The sequence below is a fragment of the Eptatretus burgeri genome, chromosome 11 (assembly GCF_056783735.1).
Source record: "Eptatretus burgeri isolate ZD-2024b chromosome 11, Ebu_testis_v1, whole genome shotgun sequence".
Classification (NCBI taxonomy): domain Eukaryota; kingdom Metazoa; phylum Chordata; class Myxini; order Myxiniformes; family Myxinidae; genus Eptatretus; species Eptatretus burgeri.
Genome location: NC_140971.1, coordinates 79,151,745 through 79,171,136, shown reverse-complemented (window position 1 = coordinate 79,171,136; position 19,392 = coordinate 79,151,745). Strand labels below are relative to the sequence as shown.

The window sequence follows — 19,392 nt, the reverse complement described above, 5'->3', positions numbered from 1 at the left end:
TTCACCAGCAAAAGCATTTCCTGACTAGTCCACAGAATTTTTAGCCCAAATGGGTAAAGGAGTAAAAACGAGCGACAATGGAACGCTGTGCTGAGTAAAGGTACCTGATTCTGAATGTTCACTAAAGGCACCCCCTATCCCCCACTCCTCCCTCAACATCCACCCCCTGTTCCATGGTGCAGTCACAGGGCTCTCCGCGTTCTTCTCCGAGCCATACTCTGACCCGTGGAATCCCAATGCCCATCCGTTCGGCCTCTGCGGGCTCTACACCTACACACACGCCGCAGGATGCCCTCACTGGCCTGGGAGATGACGTACAGGAAGCATTTACACAAGGTTCATTGTCACCATTATCATATTCCTGTCTGCTTTTTTTTTCTCTTTCAATACGAGTCTTTTGTAATCCTCTCCTGTCCTACTTGAGTTTTCTTTTCTGAACCATCTTTTCTTGCTAAGTCAAAGAAGATTATTGGCTTTGGCTTGTTTCTGCTTTTTGGGGCATTTTTATTTCACATGAAACGTTCTCTTCGATATACTTTTGCAGAATTAACATATCAATATTTAATTCGTTTTTTATTCACCTTGTTTTTGTCTTTATTCCATCTGCAGTATATAATAACGTTACGTTTGTAGGGGTGGGGGAAGAGGGTGGATATTTCCTTTGAACAGATGGAACTGTATAAAGTAGTTTTGTCCGTGTACGAGTAGTTCGGCCATTTTGATGTGATTAAGTAGGGAAATGTAGCTTAAGAATTGTCTTGTTTGAATGTGCACCATACAGGGGATGGTGCATGGTAATAATTAACTAGGGATTAAGGTTAAGAAAATTGTACATATAACCCCTTGTCATGTCCTACCGGATGAGGGACCGGACGAGGTCGAGAGAAATCACAGCTCTGTTGTAAAGGGCTGTGCTGTCCTGAGAGTGAGGGGAGGAGCTTTTCGTCACCTTCCAAGGGGTGGAGTTATGGACACCTCTGGTGGGGCGGAGTTTTCTTTGCCCTGGGAGCAGCGGAGGTTTTCGGAACCTGTGTGGAGAGGAGGAGTCATGTTTGGTAGAGAGATGAGGATTGGGCGTGAATGGAGAAGGGTGAGTCATGGCTGAGGAACAAAAAATGGATGCTCTGTCCGTGCTGCCGGCCTGCTTGCTTTCTCCTGTTCCTGCCTTGCCCTGGTCGTCGACCTGCCCATATGCCTTCGTCTCTCCTGTTCGTCTCCTCATCACCTGCTCGTCGACCAGCAGCTGAGGCCTCATCCGATTCACGTTCCCTCTCCCCGTCTGTAAATAAATCTGGTGTATGGTAGAGACTGGAGTTCCCCAAGGGAGTCTTTTTGCTCTCGTCTTGTTCAATATATATATATATATATATATATATATATATATATATATATATATATATATATATGTATATGTATATATATATATATATATATATATATATATATATGTATATATATATATATATATATATATATATATATATATATATATATATATATATATATATATATATATATATATATATATATATATATATATATATATATGTATATATATATATATGTATATATATATATATATATATATATATATATATATATATATATATATATATATCTGTATATGCCTTCCAGTTGAATGGTTTGCATTAGTAACAACCATCTAGCGGATTATGCGGTTTTACCATGTGAGATAATCTGCGGTGATGCTTACCATAAAACTCAGGAGGTGCATCTGATATATGTATATATATATATATATATATATATATATATATATATATATATATATATATATATATATATATATATATATATGTATATATATATGTATATATATGTATATATATGTATATATATATATATATATATATATATATATATGTATATATATGTATATATATATATATATATATATATATATATATATATATATATATATATATATATATATATATATATATATATATATATATATATATATATGTATATATATATATATATATATATATATATATATATATATATATATATATATATATATGTATATATGTATATATGTATATATGTATATATGTATATATATGTATATATGTATATATGTATATATGTATATATATATATATATATATATATATATATATCTTCTTCTTTCAGCCGCTCCCGTTAGGGGTCGCCACAGCGGATCATCCGTATGATCTGCATAGTGATTTGGCACAGGTTTTATGCCGGATGCCCTTCATGACGCAACCCTGGTCGCCTCTTACGTCACAGGGATATGGTATACCTATTTTAACCGGGGCATACACCGGCCCAGTATACTGGTACTCAGTATGCTGGTATATATATATATATATATATATATATATATATATATATATATATATATATATATATATATATATATATATATATATATATATATATATATATGACTCCCTCACTTTAAATGAGGGATGCGTTCCTAGAAAATGGTGTTCAAAACAAAATAATTTGAAGCGAACCACTGATAACATAGTATAAAGGGTGTTGTGTTCCAAACCCTGTCAAAGACTCATGACTCCACACTTTTTCTCACTAACTGACATAGCAAACACAAATAATACATCAATATTAGGTAATATACTGCAATTCAACGCAAATACTATACTCACCAAATAGGCTTATTTTTAGTCCACCTGGAATCTCGTTCCACACCTTCTCTGAAACTACACATCCGATTTTGATGAAATTTGACTCCAACCTTCATCACCCATGATATACCAAAAAAATCCACAGGTATTTACTTTCTTCTCTGTTACATATTTTGTGGGTCATCCATGCCTTCCAGTGGTTCCCTGGTTGTCTTATCCATCCACTACCAGGTGAGCGCCAAGGGGTAGTGCCCCTATGCTTTTTTTATCCACTTTGGTGTGGAGCATTACTCTGTATGGGGTAGTGGGTCATCAAGGTCATCAGCTCGCAACGGCAGTCACTTTTGATGGAGAGGACAGCTCCTCTGGGCTACCAGGCTTACTAATCACTAAGCTTGCAGTGTTATACTCTTCCTATGCTTCTTCTATACTTGAAATATCATAAATAATATCCTCTCCAATGCGATAGAAAACCCTCTCTTCCTTTGTGTAGATGATTCCACATTGTGTCAAACAGTACCCCCATCCCAGTACCCCATGAAAGAGATAGAGTACTTCTCTCTCCAATGTGCTGGTGCCCCAGCTTCACATCTGTCTCTTGAATTATGTGAAATCTAAAGCTCTCAAAATTATTGGAATCTCCCATGATGAGACCAAAGCACAGAGTCTGTTACTTTCACATCGCAGGCATGTGTCGATGGTCTTTTTTTGAAACCACCTTTTCTTCAATATTGCTCCCTCTGCTTTCTCAGTCCTAGCCTGACCCTCCGTATATACTCCTTGATGCGCGTGTTCTTCCAGTAACCCCCTCCTCATTAAACTTACAAAATCCAGGTTGACTGCATACCTCAACTCTTTTATTCACACTTCTCCCATCTATTGAACCACATTACACAAGCTGTTTTGTCTCACTCTTCCTTCAAGGGTTTCAAGCAAGCACTGCACTACAATCTCTTCTCATCCCCAATTCTGTCCCATGGTCCTTTTTACCCCCATTAACCTTTCATAACCCAACCATCTTACTTGCTAGTTTTTGTGTATCCAACATTCTTTCCTCCATTTACTCTTTCCCTGTTCATTCATTGGGCTGGCAGGGTGGCCTCGAGGTATGCACACTCGCCTCTAAGCTGTCTCGCCAGGGTTTGAAAATCAGCCCAGCGAAAACTGTCATCCCCGTGTTTCACAGTCAGGGTGATTCATCAATGTGTCTACCTTCCCTCAGATGCTGCATTTGTTGCTGGAGGTTAAAGACCTCACGGTAACCTTCGTGAAGAGTATGTAAGCAATCGCTGGCACCACGGCCAAAAAGTTCCAAAATTTCTTTACTAGCCTCACATTTCCCCTGTCTCAAGGGAACGAAGTACAAAAGGGTCAACCCCCATCCCACCCAAGGGGGTCACTATCCCCCTTTTCTGGGCATGCATATTCGTAGTAGTAGCAGTAGTAGTGTTCGTTCATTCCCTTGATGTTTGTCCCACTGTCAGATCTACTTTACTGCACATGATAATACTGCACCCCCTAGCGGCCTAGCTCATAATAATATTTCAAGTTGACCTGGATTACTCATTTGTGAAAATTAATTCCCATTTGAGTTTGTGAATTCATTTATGAAGATGAATTCACAAAGTGTTGTGACAATTATCATTGTGACCTGTTCATTTATTCCCTTGATGTTTATCCCACTGTCAGTTCTACCTTGCTCTTCCATGAGCCTTGCTACTACAAAGAGAAAACATGATAAGATATCAATTTTAATTGGTGAAATGCCTTGGTTCTTATGTAGTTAAAAGGGACAACACTTTAGCACTGTGGGGTGGGGGGGAGGGATTCTGATCGACACTAACACTAAAGAAGATACCATTGAGCAGCATGTTTTGATTTGTTCAAGTACAAGTGTTGATTTTAATCAAGATAAAAGGGGAAGACCCTCTCATGGACAGGCCGTCGTTGCTCCTATGGTTGGCATTGAGTGTCCCGCAAGCAGCGGGGGAAAGAGAGTGGCATTTCTGTATGTGGGAGAATTGCATGCTTAGATGGCAGAGCACAGTACGGTTCACAGGAGGACCTGAGTTTGATTCTCGGTCTGGGTGCGTAATGTTCCCACATATATACATATAAAGGTTTAAAAAAAACGATTAATTGACCTGTGACCCCTGTGGAGCCACTTTGCATTTATTGATAGCTTGTGCTGTCCTTTTATCTGTTTACACCATTTCTAATGTTACAGCTACCAGCTTTGCGATAGATATAGATATTTAGGCAGATTTTCCTTGGATTTAGTCCTTGTGAATCATCTGCAGTAAATAAATTAGCGATTTACTCCTCCCTGTCATAATGGATGAGATCTCCACTGGGTGTTACCTTGGACTACCACCAAATAAGAGTGTCCTGAGTCAAACTCATTTTATTTCATAATTTGAATTTTACAATCTTTGACGACCCCAAGTTTCTTGAGAAAGGACCCGTAATTTGTCGGAGCTAAAGTAGTGTTTGTTCCATCTTAAAATGCATGACAATGCCTGCAGGAGGACGGAGGAACTTACGGAACGATCTCCTTGTTGCGGCTGATTCGATTACAAATACCATGTCGTCACTGGTCAAGGAGCTGAACTCAGGTGCTTTAGATGATCGACAAGAACATCGTTGTCAGACATGCATCTCTTTAATTGTCACCTGTTTTCTTCCAAGATAACTTGAGTCGAAGAAAAAAACTCCAAGAAAAAAGATGTTAAGAAGCTGTGGCAACGACAATCTTAATTTAGCCATAATTGAAACACAATCTTGAAATAGCCACAGCTGGATTTATGTTTCACAGATTTGTTTGACAAGCATGCCGACTTGAAGAATTGTTTACTTTTCAGTTTCCAAAATTTTGATTCAAAATCTGGTCATGTATTTCTGGAAGTTTGCAAACCAACCAAAAGAATACTTAGATGGCTTACGTGTTTGTTTTCTTTAAAATCTACAGGAAGTGGAAGCGGGGATGAAGACGAGGCAAAAACTTTGCAGGACAGAGGTTTGTGACATTTGTGAATATTGCAAACGCTTTGCACTAACCCGAAACTGACTCGTCATGAAAGGAACTCGCTGAGCACTTTTGAAATTGGAATGAAGTTGCCATGTTTGTAAATTATATCACAAATATAAGTTTTTGCTGGTTTGGAAGTAGGCAAGCTCAACATACAATCCCATTCACTTTTCACATCCGTCACTTTCTTTTTGTTCCATTTGTCTAATTTTCTGCATCATTACTGAATCAGGCCACTATTTAGCTAGCCAAACTGCTGCCAATGTGCATGAGTGGTAAAAGCACGGTGCCACGGGCATCGCTAAGTGAAGTTTATCCAGCCGTGCATCGCAAAAAAAAAAAACATTTTCAAGCAAGGCTATAAACACATTTTCTTTCCAGTAGGACTTTTTAAACATATGGAGTGGATTACAAACTTAGAAAACCAGAAAAGTACATGTGGAAGAATGCTGTATTCAAGTCGAGGGTGCCACCAAATGGTGTAACTCACTGAGTGGTCTTCATCCGGGACTGTGCAGGCATCATTCCCCGGTGTTAAGTACTCCCCCCAACGGGGAGGCAGAATCACATCACTGCAATATGCAGACGGAGAAACCTAACATCGTTTATCATGAAAATGTCTTCCCTATTGAACAGCAATACAACTTGGTGGTGCTTTCGTTTTGAATACGTATCTTCCCAACTACAACCATTATTTTTGTGAACTGAAAATGTACTCTTTATGCCATATTATCGGTATCTTGGAAAGTAATGCACACTTGCAATTTATCTCTGAATTTATTTTTTGTTCCTTCTACTACACTTGTTAACATTTTACCACCTTCTCTGACAGATATACATGGGCAATTGCCATTGTGTCTTTCTTTTTCTCTTTTAAAATATCTGCAAAATTGTGGCTCATGGAAGAGCTTAGTGACAGAGACTAAAATGGCAAGGAACTGCCAATGGGGGTAGTTGGTAGTCCCTAGTAGTTGGTAGTAATGGGGGTAGTGCCACAGTTGGATACAATGGGCAAGGCAATGAATGAAAAGAAAAAGAGGAGGGAGAGGAAGGATTTGAAATACAGTAACTTATCTGTAGGAAACTGAGGTTATGATAGGTCGGGTTAATGGGAGGCAGAAAGGATTGAGGGTATGGATGGGGAATAACATGAGACAGTAGCACACTGCCTGTTTGAAGCCCCTCTTTGTCTGTGAGCAGGATATCTCAAAAGATTATGGATGGGTTCGGATGAACATTGGTGGACAGGTTGGGTGTGTGATGAGGACAAATTGATTTGATTTTGGTGAAGATCCGGATTCAGATACAATACATTTTTAAGTGATTCTTCACCATTGAGAGATGGGACCAAAAACGATGTATAGCACAATATCTCAAAAAGTTGTGAACAGATTATGATAAAACTGGGTGGATGAATTGGGTAGGTGACAAGAACAAGCCAATTTGATTTTGGTTAAGGTCCAGATGCAGATCTGGCCTATCAGTGTGATGCAAATCATAAACTGTTCAACCTGGAGGGGGTATGCACTCTATTAAGTGCTGTTGTTGTTATAATTGGTGAATGCTCTGCGATTTAAATTCCCCGTGCCTGCACTCAACTCCTATCAGTCAGGTGGGAGTTGAAAGGTCCACAGAAATAGAAGGAATAAAAAAAAGATTATTCATGTGATCAGATTGATTTTTAAGTAATAAACAAAGAACCGAACGTAGTTTTTCATTCCGATAGCTTTTGAGGTGTTCCAGTTGATGAAGCAAACCCGTCGGGTACCACCCTTACAAATTCCAGATAAACTGCCATGATGTAATCGAGGGAAAGACTATCAGCACACAATGGATAATGGGCACACAACTCGCTTCAGACCCATCAGAAAGTGAATTTGATGAATAATGGTCTGATCAAGAATCCCCAGATTACGATGACAGTCAAAATCATTATGTGGAAGGTGCTGTCAGACATGTATGAACCCGAGGTCGAGATGACATCATGGGAGGGGCGAGGCCAATCGAGCATTTTTTTGGGGGGAGGAGCAACTGAGCATAAAAGGGCACCAAGTAATATTAAAATCTTCTTTACAACATATTTATTCAAAAAAAAGAACCATGATTAAGTGTCAAGTAAGTCAACCAAACATCATTTTCTGATTCTGTGGACCTTTAAATTCATGTCGGTTTAATGCTGGTTTTACCGTAGTCGCTCCAAGCAAAGTTTCTAATTTGCTGCATTGCCGAACAAAGATGTTTCACACGTCCCATTTCATTTTGTGAGCGTTTTGCGGTCTGTAGAAACAAATTGTCCCTTGAACTCATAGAAAATGGAAAAATGTGAACACACCAAATGCTATTGCATCCAAAAATATGTCCAAACAAGTCATAATGTGTAAAACTGCATTTATTACTCTGCTGTACAACAGGCTTGAGCTCAGACGGAGGTGTCGACTCGGAGTTGCTTCGTGCCCAGCTTGAGCAAATGATGGAGTTTGGGCCTATGTCAGGAGACAGGGCGCATGCATCAAGGAAGGCACAAGTAGTGTGAGTTGTACCAATCAGCAGGACACAAAAGACACATGATTGGATTTAATTTGTGATGTTCTTAAACAAAGACGGTATTTTAAGCAGATGCAGGTGCATGGCTCTGGGTTTGTTTCTTTCATTGTCAGACTCTTCATTCTGAACTATTAATTTTCCCCTCATCTTGTATCATTCCAAAACGTTATTATGGTTCATTAGTCCATCCCTCCGCCTTTCTCCACACCCAACCCCCCCCCCCCACACACAGTGGGAGACGGGATTTTTGCAATCGTGTGTGTGTGTGTGTGTGTGTGTGTGTGTGTGTGTGTGTGTGTGTGTGTGTGTGTGTGTGTGTGTGTGTGTGTGTGTGTGTGTACAGGCCCAAAACTGTTTTCTCATTTGAGCTATTTTTTCATCAAATTTTCAACAAACTTTTATTATGAGAATACGGAGAAAAATAAACAATAATTGGTTCAAATTGTCAAAGGGCAAAGTCATAGTAACTATAAAGAGCCTTTATTTGCCGGCCCGGTGCGCATCAAGCGTGAGACCACGGGTTATTTTTGCTTCTTCAGTAACTGCAGACTGACAGTGATAATGATAGGTCTACATAACGAAATGATAATGATACATCATGATAATGGTACATGATTATAAGAATGGTACTTAATGATAATAGTAATGGTACATATTGATAGTGATGATGATAATGGTATTTCATGATAGTGGTAATGGTACATCACAATAACGACAGTGATAATGATAATGGTACATAATGATAATGGTACATGATGTTTGTGATAATGAAAGTGGTACATCATGGTAATGATAATTATAAGGTTATATAACAATGGTACATATTGATGGTGATAATGATAATAGTTCATATTGATAGTGATGATTATTATTATGTCATATGCAGCCTTTGGCTGCTGCTTGCATCACTGCTGGGAGTGCAGCTGTGCTGCTGATGCAGTGCCCCCTGTTTCCAGTAAGCTCGTACTCATTTTTCTGACCTCAAAAGGATGACAGGCTGAGTCAACCCACATGGTGTTATTTAATGTCACGACAGGGACTGGAACTTAAGACTCTATCTTAAGCCAGCCACCTTAACCGTTGAGCCAACACCAGGCTGAGTGATATGATAATGGTACATAATGATTATAATGAGAGTGATAATGATACACAATGATAATAGTGATAATAATAATGACTGTGTCTGTCCGGGCCATAACTTTCTTACAGTTTGAGCTGTTGTCATCAAATTTACAACAAACACTTATTATGAGAATGCAGAGAATTCTAATTAATAATGGGTCAAATTCTTCTTTATTTTGACTGAGCACAAACTTGAAAACAGGTTAACCCAATTGAACATCATGCATGTAAGCTTTAAAAGCAAACAGTATTAATATTTCTTTGAAACTAGCTTTCCTTGTTATTAAAATATTATTTCATGCCATGCCATTTTCAGCATGAAGAAATGAGATCAGAAGAGAACTCGAAGGTCTGTAAGCCTTTCATCATGTCACTGCTACACCTTGCTGGTTTAATCTGCAAAATGTTTATTTCAACATTGATTTTTATCAGTCTCTTCTCAGTACATTACAGTATTTGTCATTACAGTCTGGCTGAAGAAAAAGAGGCCAGGGCCTGGCAGGACAGCCGAAAGGAATGCACACTTGCCTGGGTTTGAATCTCGACCCAGCTATAAACCGTTCCTCTCGTCTTTCACATTTAGGACGGTGCATCATCCATCGAAGGATGCTTCGTCAGAGAACCTATTTGCCAGCCCTGGTCATTGGTGGATGTTAAAATTCCACACGATTTCTTTCCCAAAAAGACGAATGGCAAAAAATAGCTGGCATCATGGTCAACTTCCAAATTCCTGCCCCCTTCAGTTAAACGTCTGGCTTTGCCAGCCAGTTCGGTAAAGACTGGGGTTAAAAACGTTCCCTGGCCAGCCCCCTAAGAATGTGGGAATAATTTGGTCCACTAAGGTAGTAGTAGTCGTAGTAGTAGTAGTAGTTCATATGCAGCACTTGACTGTGGGTTAGCATCAGTTCTTGCAGGGACACAGCAGTACTGCTGATGCTGTGCCACCTATAGGTTAAAGAAAAATAGTTGGAATTTGGGCACGGTGATGGCGATAGCTTGCCTACTCTTCCTGAAGGACACCATGGTATCTTTAATGTCCATTACGAATACCGTCAGACGGACGGAAGTTTAACGTCCCTCCGAGGGATGGCACACACACATCGTTGAATCACCCTGCCTTCAAAACACCTGGATGACAGTTTATAGCCGAGCTGAGATTTGAATCCAGGCTCGACAGCTCATAGATGAGTGTGTGTACCTCCTGCTGGTAGTAGTAGCAGCAGCAGCAGCAGCAGCAGCAGCAGCTGCTGCTGCTCTCTATACAGTGTTGCATTATTTTGATCACTGTCCCCACCCTTCCTTCCAAGTCACAATATTCTGTCAACCTCCTTTCCCTTTTCTCACTCTCCTCACTAACCTTTTTTTGTTTTTTTTAAACCTTGTTCTCCCCATTCTTTTCCAATAGCTTTCACACCGAACCCTTACGAGCCAAAGGAATGGCAGCTGAAGTCAACAAGACATGAAAAAAAGACATCTTTAAGTTCTTTACATTTTGACATCTCTTGGTATTTAGGACGTGGAGTTTGTTAGAGCATGCAGAGCGCCCACCCCTTTGCTGCACCCCCACCCTCTACCCACTGTTCGAGAGGTATGTGAGACGGAGTTGCATCCAATCCATGTCCAAAGCTCTTCTAGCTGTCTGCAACTTGTTGAATGAATTGGTAATCTGCAGTAGTTTTGGTTTTTACTTGTAACCATAGGAACTGAAATTGTTATGCATACATATGCACACACCACATTTAGTCTCCATTCGGGGAGCGAAACATGCCGGTCCGGTGTTCAATGTCCTGTGTCTCGTGTTTTGTGGATGAGCATCTGTGTCCGATTTCTGCATGCATGATCTGGTCATTGCCTCTGCCTTGGGGTAAGGGAAGTGATTGGGGGGTAAATCATACCATCTCTGCCCCCCCCCCTTCTGGAAATGGGTATACAAAGCAGGATGAGCACTGCTGCCATTGCGCAGTTACAATGATGCCTCCGTGGCTGCATGCCACTCCACACACCGTGCGCACTTGCACTTACTTAAAAACAATTCAGTCGTACTTTGTTACCAAAAGGACCGCAGCACGAGTAAGTTGCCCTCATCTTTGTGACGCTGTCATTTCAACTCGTCACCATTGATCACGTGGCCAAAGTTTCCTGCTTGGTGGCACCATCGAGTCGCCTAACGTTGCTCGCCGTCAAACATGGTGGCAATTAAGCATTGCCCACCTAGTTTACTTCTATCTTATCTCTCTCTTTGTCTTTGTTTTCACCTTTCCCTCTCCGAAATATTCACTTTGTTATTGAAACAAAAAATGTCTTCTTTTTTTCAGTCCAAGCTTTCTTCTTCCCGAGCCACATGCACCGTGTGCTTTTGCTTACTCTGTTGTTAAACAGATGCACCGCAGCTGTAATTATCCCGTCTATTGTTAATAATGCATTTCTGTTGCGGGACCGCAAACATGGTATTTCTCCAAAGCATTTCTTTATTTCTTTGTTCCGTCCCATGTGTTTTCTAAGAGCCTGTCTGTGATGACTTGTGTGCATCTTGTCGCAGGGTTTTACGTTCCACCTGTCATGCGTCGCACTGTATCCTCGTTGATGTAACCGGCTTTATTCTCTGCAGTTTTATGTCTTTTTTTCCATTATTTTTTAGAATTGATGAGCTTTTGGGAAAACGTTACTTTTCCGCTTATTCGTCTCGTAACCGCAACTTCGCGTCGGAGAGACAAAACCCCCCTGTAGAATGAAGTGAATGTATACGCTTTCCAAGCACTTTGCCTGCATGTAAAATCCCTTCTGCAGATGCTTTATTTTTCTTGTCGTGTTTGCAAACGCCCAGATGTCTTTGTTTCAATAAACACACATTTCTGCCTTCACAAGATGACCAGAACTTGCACAGTGTTTTTAAAAGGGAGACTCCTTCCAGAGGAACCTAATGGCCTGGTCTAGCATGTCCAATGCCCTGGCCCGGTGGGTTCCTCTTCTGCTTCAGGGAGCATTGCATCGGCTAATGCCCGCAGTGTTCTTTGGGGTTGGGGTGGGGAGGGGGAGTTTTATACAAAGTTGAGGCTCTTGGATGAGCTAGAACCTAGAATGGATTAAGACATAACAGAACAAAAAGAACGGCGGAAAGGTCGGGGGGGGGGGGGAAGACACCAACAACAGGGTTAAGGAGCAAAATAGAGGGAGACTTGGACAAATGAGGGATGTGGGGAAGAATGATTGGGAGGGGAGGACATACGGGGTAGACAAACTGGATACAGAAGCAAACCCTTGGGAAGGAAAGACTGGAAATTTGGAAAGAGGTGGGCATGGGGAAGGTTAAACGGGGGTAGAAAAGATAATGGTTATGGATGGGGGGATGATCTGAGATGATTTTGAACAGCTGTCTTGAAGACCTGGAGGGAAGAATGAGATTGAAGCGAATGTGGAAGTTCGTTCCACAGTAGTGAAAAAAGAGGAACAAATGAGTGGAGGTGAGCAGTGCTTCTGGATTTTGGTAGGTTCACCAGAAGGGATTTGCTAGTAGATCACATGCACCCTGTAGACACCTGGGAGGGGCGACAGAGCACAGTAAGAGCACATAGTGCAAGACCAAAAAGGAGGTGGTAGAAAACAGAGAGACCATCGACCTGTCTGCAATTTGAGAGAGATAGGTTCATAGTCCTAGCTTCATGACAGAAGATTCCAATGATCTTGAAGGCCTTGGTTTCCACCGCATCAAGCTGAGCAAGGTGCGAGGCAGGGGCATCAGCCCAGAGGGGAGAGCAGTATCCCATCAAATTGCAGATGAAGGCCTTGTAGATGGTTCAGGTGTGGCAAGGAAGGACCTTGCACGACGGAGGATGCCCAGTGGCTTTGGAGGCCAACTTAGAAACGTGGTTTGCCCAAGAGCTTGTGATTTTGTCAAGGTCTGAAGAGATGTAGGAGGCTGCTGCCTGCCTATCTGAAGGATGAGAAGTATCATGGCAGAGGGTGGAGTCATCAGCAAAGAGATCAAGAGGATTTTGCAGACTCAGGGAGAAGCATGTCCAATATTCTGCTAAAAGAAGCATACCCAATACCTTCACAAAGTATTACTTGTTTTTTATTTTTCTTAATAATGTACCTGCAGTACAATATTGCACCTTCTGCCACATGTCCTCAAGATACAGAATCGCAGCCAAAGCATATAAAAATCAATGCGATTGCACCACCTGCCATATGTGAGGTTACTTTTTGTGAGACATTTACAGGTTGGTTCAAGAAACGGACTTGCTGAGTATGCTTTGAGGTACGGCTTGCTTCCGCGTCACTGTAAGTATCCAAACACGGCATGACGTGAATATGAAACTGTCGCATATATAATGGGACCAGTAGTTCGCAGTTAGTGGGGTTATTTACTGTAATCCAGGAGTGAAGTCTCACGTAAGCACACATTGCATATTGCGTATGGAGACATTTAACTGAGGCTTGGCTCAAAACGCCATGAGCCTGGCTCAGTTTCAAAGCATTTTGAGGACACCTGGAATGCTGCTCATTAGACTTTCTTGGCTCGCACAGTTTCATTTGTGTTTAATTAATTTATATAGAGATACTGTATAACTTGTTTTAATATACCTCTGGCATGATAAACTTGAGTTTGGTCTATTTCTGAACATGTGCCCATCTATCCCTTGTGCAGGATCTGATGCAATTGCATTTTTTAAGGCTTGCGTGGGAGGTTGTGCATGTACTTATAAGGAGACAAGGACATCAGGAAGCATTGAACAAATGAACACCCCTGTCTGTACAGGGTGTTACCCCCTCGCCAAATAAGTCGCGTTACCCCCAACAAGTATTGCACGCATGCTTTTATGTATGGAATGTAGACACCTATACAGCTGTATTTATTAATATTTCACATCATTTTGGCTCAACAAAGATTTGAACTGGAAATGTATATTTTCATTTGTTACATAGATTCTCAAGTAGGTTAAAGAAACAACTCATTTATTTCAGACTAGCAGCGGTGCTCGGCGTTACTCGGTGCTCTTCTCATCCTGTTGGCATTTTGAAGAAATAAAATTGTTTTTTTTCTATTTTTTTGTGGGGGCCTAAAACACTTCCCTATATCCACTAAGAAATGGGATCGGGGATCATATCATATTACTTTTCTCATAGCTACAAAGGCTCAGGCACAAGAGAGCGATTTAAAAAAATATATAAATCGGCAAAAATCAAACATTTATTAAAAAAATATTATTATTATTATTTTAATTTTATTTTGGCCTAAAACACTCCCCGGTACTCACTGATGAACCTCTGAAAGTTTGACGAAGATCCGTTTGTCCATCTCTGAGAAAAATGGTGACAGACAGACAGACACACAAACGGCTCTATTTTCGTAGAGATTGGAAGGGAGCAAATTAATTGTCCTGGATCAAAAATAACTTTTCGACAATGAGCATATTGATATCAACATCAATGCTCTCAAAGACCTGTTGTGCTTCCACAATGGTGATGTGGAGTAAGATCTATTGGAAAAGTGTGCTCCACCACCTTTGGAAGCAACTTAAAGGTCACCTATGCCTTCCTTTCTCCCCCCCCCCCCCACTCTCATAATGGTCCTGCACAGTCAACATAATGACGCTTTTTCTCAAACTGAAGAATGACAAAATTACTATACACTTTCAAATTTGTACATTTTATATCCAATTTGTCTGACTCTTCCTGTAAGCACTTTTAGTTTAGAACGTAACTTCACAAGGTTGAAAGTAATCAAAAATTACCTTCGAAGTCACATATCGGAGAAGATATTTAGCAGCTTGGGCTTTGCTCAGCAGCAAGAGAGACCTGGCAGGTTATCATGAAATGGATGGTATCAACATAACGTCGATCGGAGTATGCTAACTGTCATGGGAAGCAAAGAGAAGCTGATGCTTTGAGCGTTAACCCTTTGTTGAAGCTAAAAAGGATTCATGCTCAGACACATGCTTGGTGTAGGCTTAATGGTTAGGGTGGTGAGCTTGGGATCCTCGGGTCCTGAGTTCAAATACTGCTCGTTTGTTGAATTAATACCAGGTGGGGTTGACTCTGCCTATCATCCTTCCGAGGTTGGCAAAATGAGTTCCAGCTTGCGAGGATGATTGAGCCATTTGAGTATCCTGTGTTGGAGTGGTGACCTGTCCAGGATTATGCCCAATAGCCTCAGGAGACTGCTTTGTCAGCACCAATGCTCTATACAGAGTATTGTCTTGATGGATGGATGGATTGATGAATGTTCTGTTGATTTCATCCATCGTTTACCAGTCTGACGTCACATCTACACTACCAACCTTCATGAGTGAAACGAGTTCTTCATTCTCGCTGATTAATGTTGACCGTGAAAGAGTTGGTGACACATTTGAGAAGATGAATTGTCGAAGGTAATCCGACTGTTAATTTGCAATTGGTCACTGGTTTTGACACCAATACAAGTTTTTATTACGGAACCTTGGCACCAAAAAGCTCTATATGTAGTATATCAAACAGTTTCAAATGGAGCACCTCTGACACCGCCATTGGAGCATTTAAATTGCATCAGATGCGGCAATAAATTCCAATTGTTGCTCCCGCCTTGCCAGCTCGATGGCAGAAGACACCATTAGCATTTTTGCCTTTCCAACCCGATCCCGTTTGGAATCCCGTGCGGGCACGGGCAACTTGCTAGTCACTGAAATGCTCTGTCATACATTCCCATATCACAGCCTATCATATTTTTTGTGCTCAAAACTGGGGAGAAGTTATAATCCAATCCACACCAATTTGTCTTCCGACACTCTGTTAACTTGCAGTATACCATGCTCAGTAATCATATTGTACAACCATGATGATAGGTATAATTGGAGATGATACATTTACCACCAATGACCCTCTACACCCCCTGTTGCAATGTCTGGCTCCACTTCTGATGACAACTTTTACTTCTGCATTTCATCTGAGATTGATGTACAAACAAGACATTCATTGAAGCCTCATTAATCCTTTTTCTTTTACCATCTTTTCCACATGGCAGGTTGTGCAAAGTTTTTGTCGATGTAACCCAGGCCGTGCAGGGAAGGAAAGCATGCCTGGTATTCGAGGTGACCCCATTTTAGGATGCATTTGCGCTCGTGTCGTTTTACGAGGCATCTGGGCCGTGTTGCAATTGGGCCCAACAAAGCGTACATTGAGCGAGGCACACAGGCTCAGCTCAGACACAGTACTAGGCAAGGCCAGTAGGATAAACAGCACCGCAGCATGGCCTAGGCGACCACTTGCTGAGCACCAGTGAGATTTCAGACAACAGAGGCCAAAGAGACGAGGAAAATGTTGACCACGACCTTGAAGACGTGATTTCAACATAACCTCGTTAGCCTACAAACCTGAATCGTTGGAGAACTCGGTAAAGCTGTTTGTGGCTCCTTGCATCTTTTGCTGCTATTTTATGATGGCCTTGTTGGTGAGTTTAGCCTTGATGCCTTGGGTGCATGATGTTTATACAGCAGTGCCACACCGTGAAAGCACCACCTTTTGTCGGACGTGGCTGGTATGGTGAAACCTCTATGAATATGTAAGCGGCTGCATGGGATATTTCTTCCATGTACGTTTCTATTATATCTATATATTACTAAAACTCTCATCTTGTATGTATGTATGTATGTATGTATGTATGTATGTATGTATGTATGTATGTTCCAGAAATACAGCCAAAACGGTACACAATAGCGCAAAAAATTTAGGACCACCTTACTCGCTTTTCTCCTGCGGTGTGCAGTATCAAGTTTCGTTAAAAACCGGCAACGAAAGAAATTATAAAAAAAATCAATTCTCGATTCAGTCAAGTACTCTTCGGGAGTATTTGATCAATGCAAACAACCTCAGCGGTATAGTTCGCTGGAGCTATGTTTTATTTTATTTTTTTATCAACCGCTGTCACAACGGGAACGCAACGGGTTCACTGGTCGTCTAGTACTATATATATATATATAAACGAGGGAACCGGTGGTTCTGTCTATTTGGCCTGAGTCACATCCTCGTGACCGAATACTCGGGAAGGTAAGGTGAGGTGCAAGGCATATTTGGGAAAGGATAGAACAAGGGATCATATAAAGCCCATATGATGTATGCGCCAAGTTACATTTTAGAATCTAAATGGAGAAAATCAAAATTTTGAACAGGAGTGGAGAGTGTGGGAAAAAGGAGGTGAATAGAGTGGAGAGTAGTGTGAACAGAAGGGATAGAGAGCTAGGTAGAGATAGATGCAGTGGAAAGGGTATGTATATCGCACATGGGGGAAGGGGCATTGTCGTCAATAGATTACACTCTTGACAGAGCGTCGGTGCTGCCAAAGCAGTCTTTTAATAAAGGTCTTGCTGGGTGGTTTTCCCAGGGCAAGGATTTGTAATTTGTTCAGGGTGCCGGTGATAACTCAATGAATCTTCACAAAAGACATCGATGGATCTTCAACGTCCCCAAACGACAAGTACTGGCAGGCATGCGTTCTCCAGCTTCGCATCCATCTGTTGGATGACCCAGACATCGATGCCTGTATATGAAACATCAGGATGACAATTAACAGCTAGGTCAAGATTCAGACCCAGGCGAGACTGCTCAAAGGTGAATGAACATGCCTCTAAGTGAGGGGAAAGTTGATCAAAACCTCTTCCATTTTTGTGTCCTTAATAAATATATGGACCCAAAGGCAAAACCCCAATCTTCTGGGCTGACTGTCTGCTTTTCCCATTTAACTTAACTGTTCTCTTGTGCTGTCATTTTTAACCAAATCAAGCACTTTCATTCACCTTTGTAGTCCAGGATCACCTTGCAATAGTCTCAATTTCTAAGGTAAGCAGATGTGAATTAATGACCGTTCCTCACGACGAATATTCTATCTGAAGAAATATTGGAATCACCGTGTATTAAACGAATTAATTATATCACAAGGATGCACTACATGGCCAAAACTGTGTACACCTGCTTGTCCAACATCTCATTCCAAAATCATGGGCATTAACATGGAGTTTGCCCCCCCCCCCTTGCTGTTATAACAGCCTCCACTCTTCTGGGAAGGCTTTCCAGTAGATTTTGGAAGATTGCTGTGGGGATTTGCTTCCATTCAGCCACAAGAGCATTAGTGAGGTCGAGCACTGATGTTGGGCGATTCGGTCTGGCTCACAGTCGGCGTTCAAATTCATCCCAAAGGTGTTTGATGGGGTTGAGGTCAGGGCTCTGTGCAGGCCAGTCAAGTTCTTCCACACCGATCTCGACAAACCATTTCTGCATGGACCTCGCTTTGTGCACGGGGGCATTGTCATGCTGAAACAGGAAAGGGCCTTTCCCAAACTGTTGCCACAAAGTTGGAAGCACAGAATTGTCTAGAATATCATTGTATGCTGCAGCATTAAGATTTCCCTTCACTCGAACCATGTAAAACAGCCCCAGACCATTATTCCTCCTCCTCCACCAAGCTTTACAGTTGGCACCACGCATTCAGGAAGATAGTGTTCTCCTGGCATCCGCCAAACCCAGATTCGTCTGTCAGACTGCCAGATGGTGAAGCGTGATTCATCACTCCAGAGAACGTGTTTCCACTGCTCCAGACTCCAAAGGCGGTGAGCATAACACCACTCCATCCGACGCTTGGCATTATGCATGGTGATATTCGGCTTGCGTGCAGCTGCTCGGCCATGGAAACACATTTCATGAAGCTGCTCGTGCTGACGTTGCTTCCAGAGTCAGTTTGGAACTTGGTGGTGAGTGTTGCAACAGACGATGTTTCCGCGCTATGCGCTCCAGCACTCAGCGGTCCATTTCTGTGGGCTTCTGTGACCTTCCACTCTGCAGCTGAGCTGCTGGTGCTCCTAAACATTTCCACTTCACAATAACAGCACTTACAGTTGAATGGAGCAGCTCTAGCAGGGCAGAAATTTGACAAACTGACTTGTTGGAAAGGTGGCATCCTATGACGGTGCCACATTGAAAGTCAATGAGCTCTTCAGGTCAGTGTAGCCCATTCTACTACCAATATTTGTCGATGGAGATTGCATGGCTGTGTGCTTGATTTTATACACCTGTCAGCAATGGGTGTGGCAGAAATAG

At 41.4% G+C, this 19,392-nt stretch overlaps 1 protein-coding gene across 5 annotated transcripts in view; it reads left to right on the top strand.

The window, feature by feature from the left end:
• The window catches only part of DTNB (dystrobrevin beta), a 218,487-nt gene extending 206,296 nt beyond the window's left edge, over positions 1-12,191 (top strand). For all 5 annotated transcript variants that reach the window (XM_085847130.1, XM_085847131.1, XM_085847134.1 and 2 more), the window contains 6 exons: positions 183-336; positions 5,159-5,248; positions 5,602-5,649; positions 8,073-8,190; positions 9,644-9,676; positions 10,733-12,191. In XM_085847130.1, the coding sequence (XP_085703256.1) occupies positions 183-336; positions 5,159-5,248; positions 5,602-5,649; positions 8,073-8,190; positions 9,644-9,656 (423 nt within the window). In that variant the 3' untranslated portion in view covers positions 9,657-9,676; positions 10,733-12,191. The remainder of the gene's footprint in view (positions 1-182; positions 337-5,158; positions 5,249-5,601; positions 5,650-8,072; positions 8,191-9,643; positions 9,677-10,732) is intronic.
• The last annotated feature ends 7,201 nt before the right edge of the window (positions 12,192-19,392 follow it).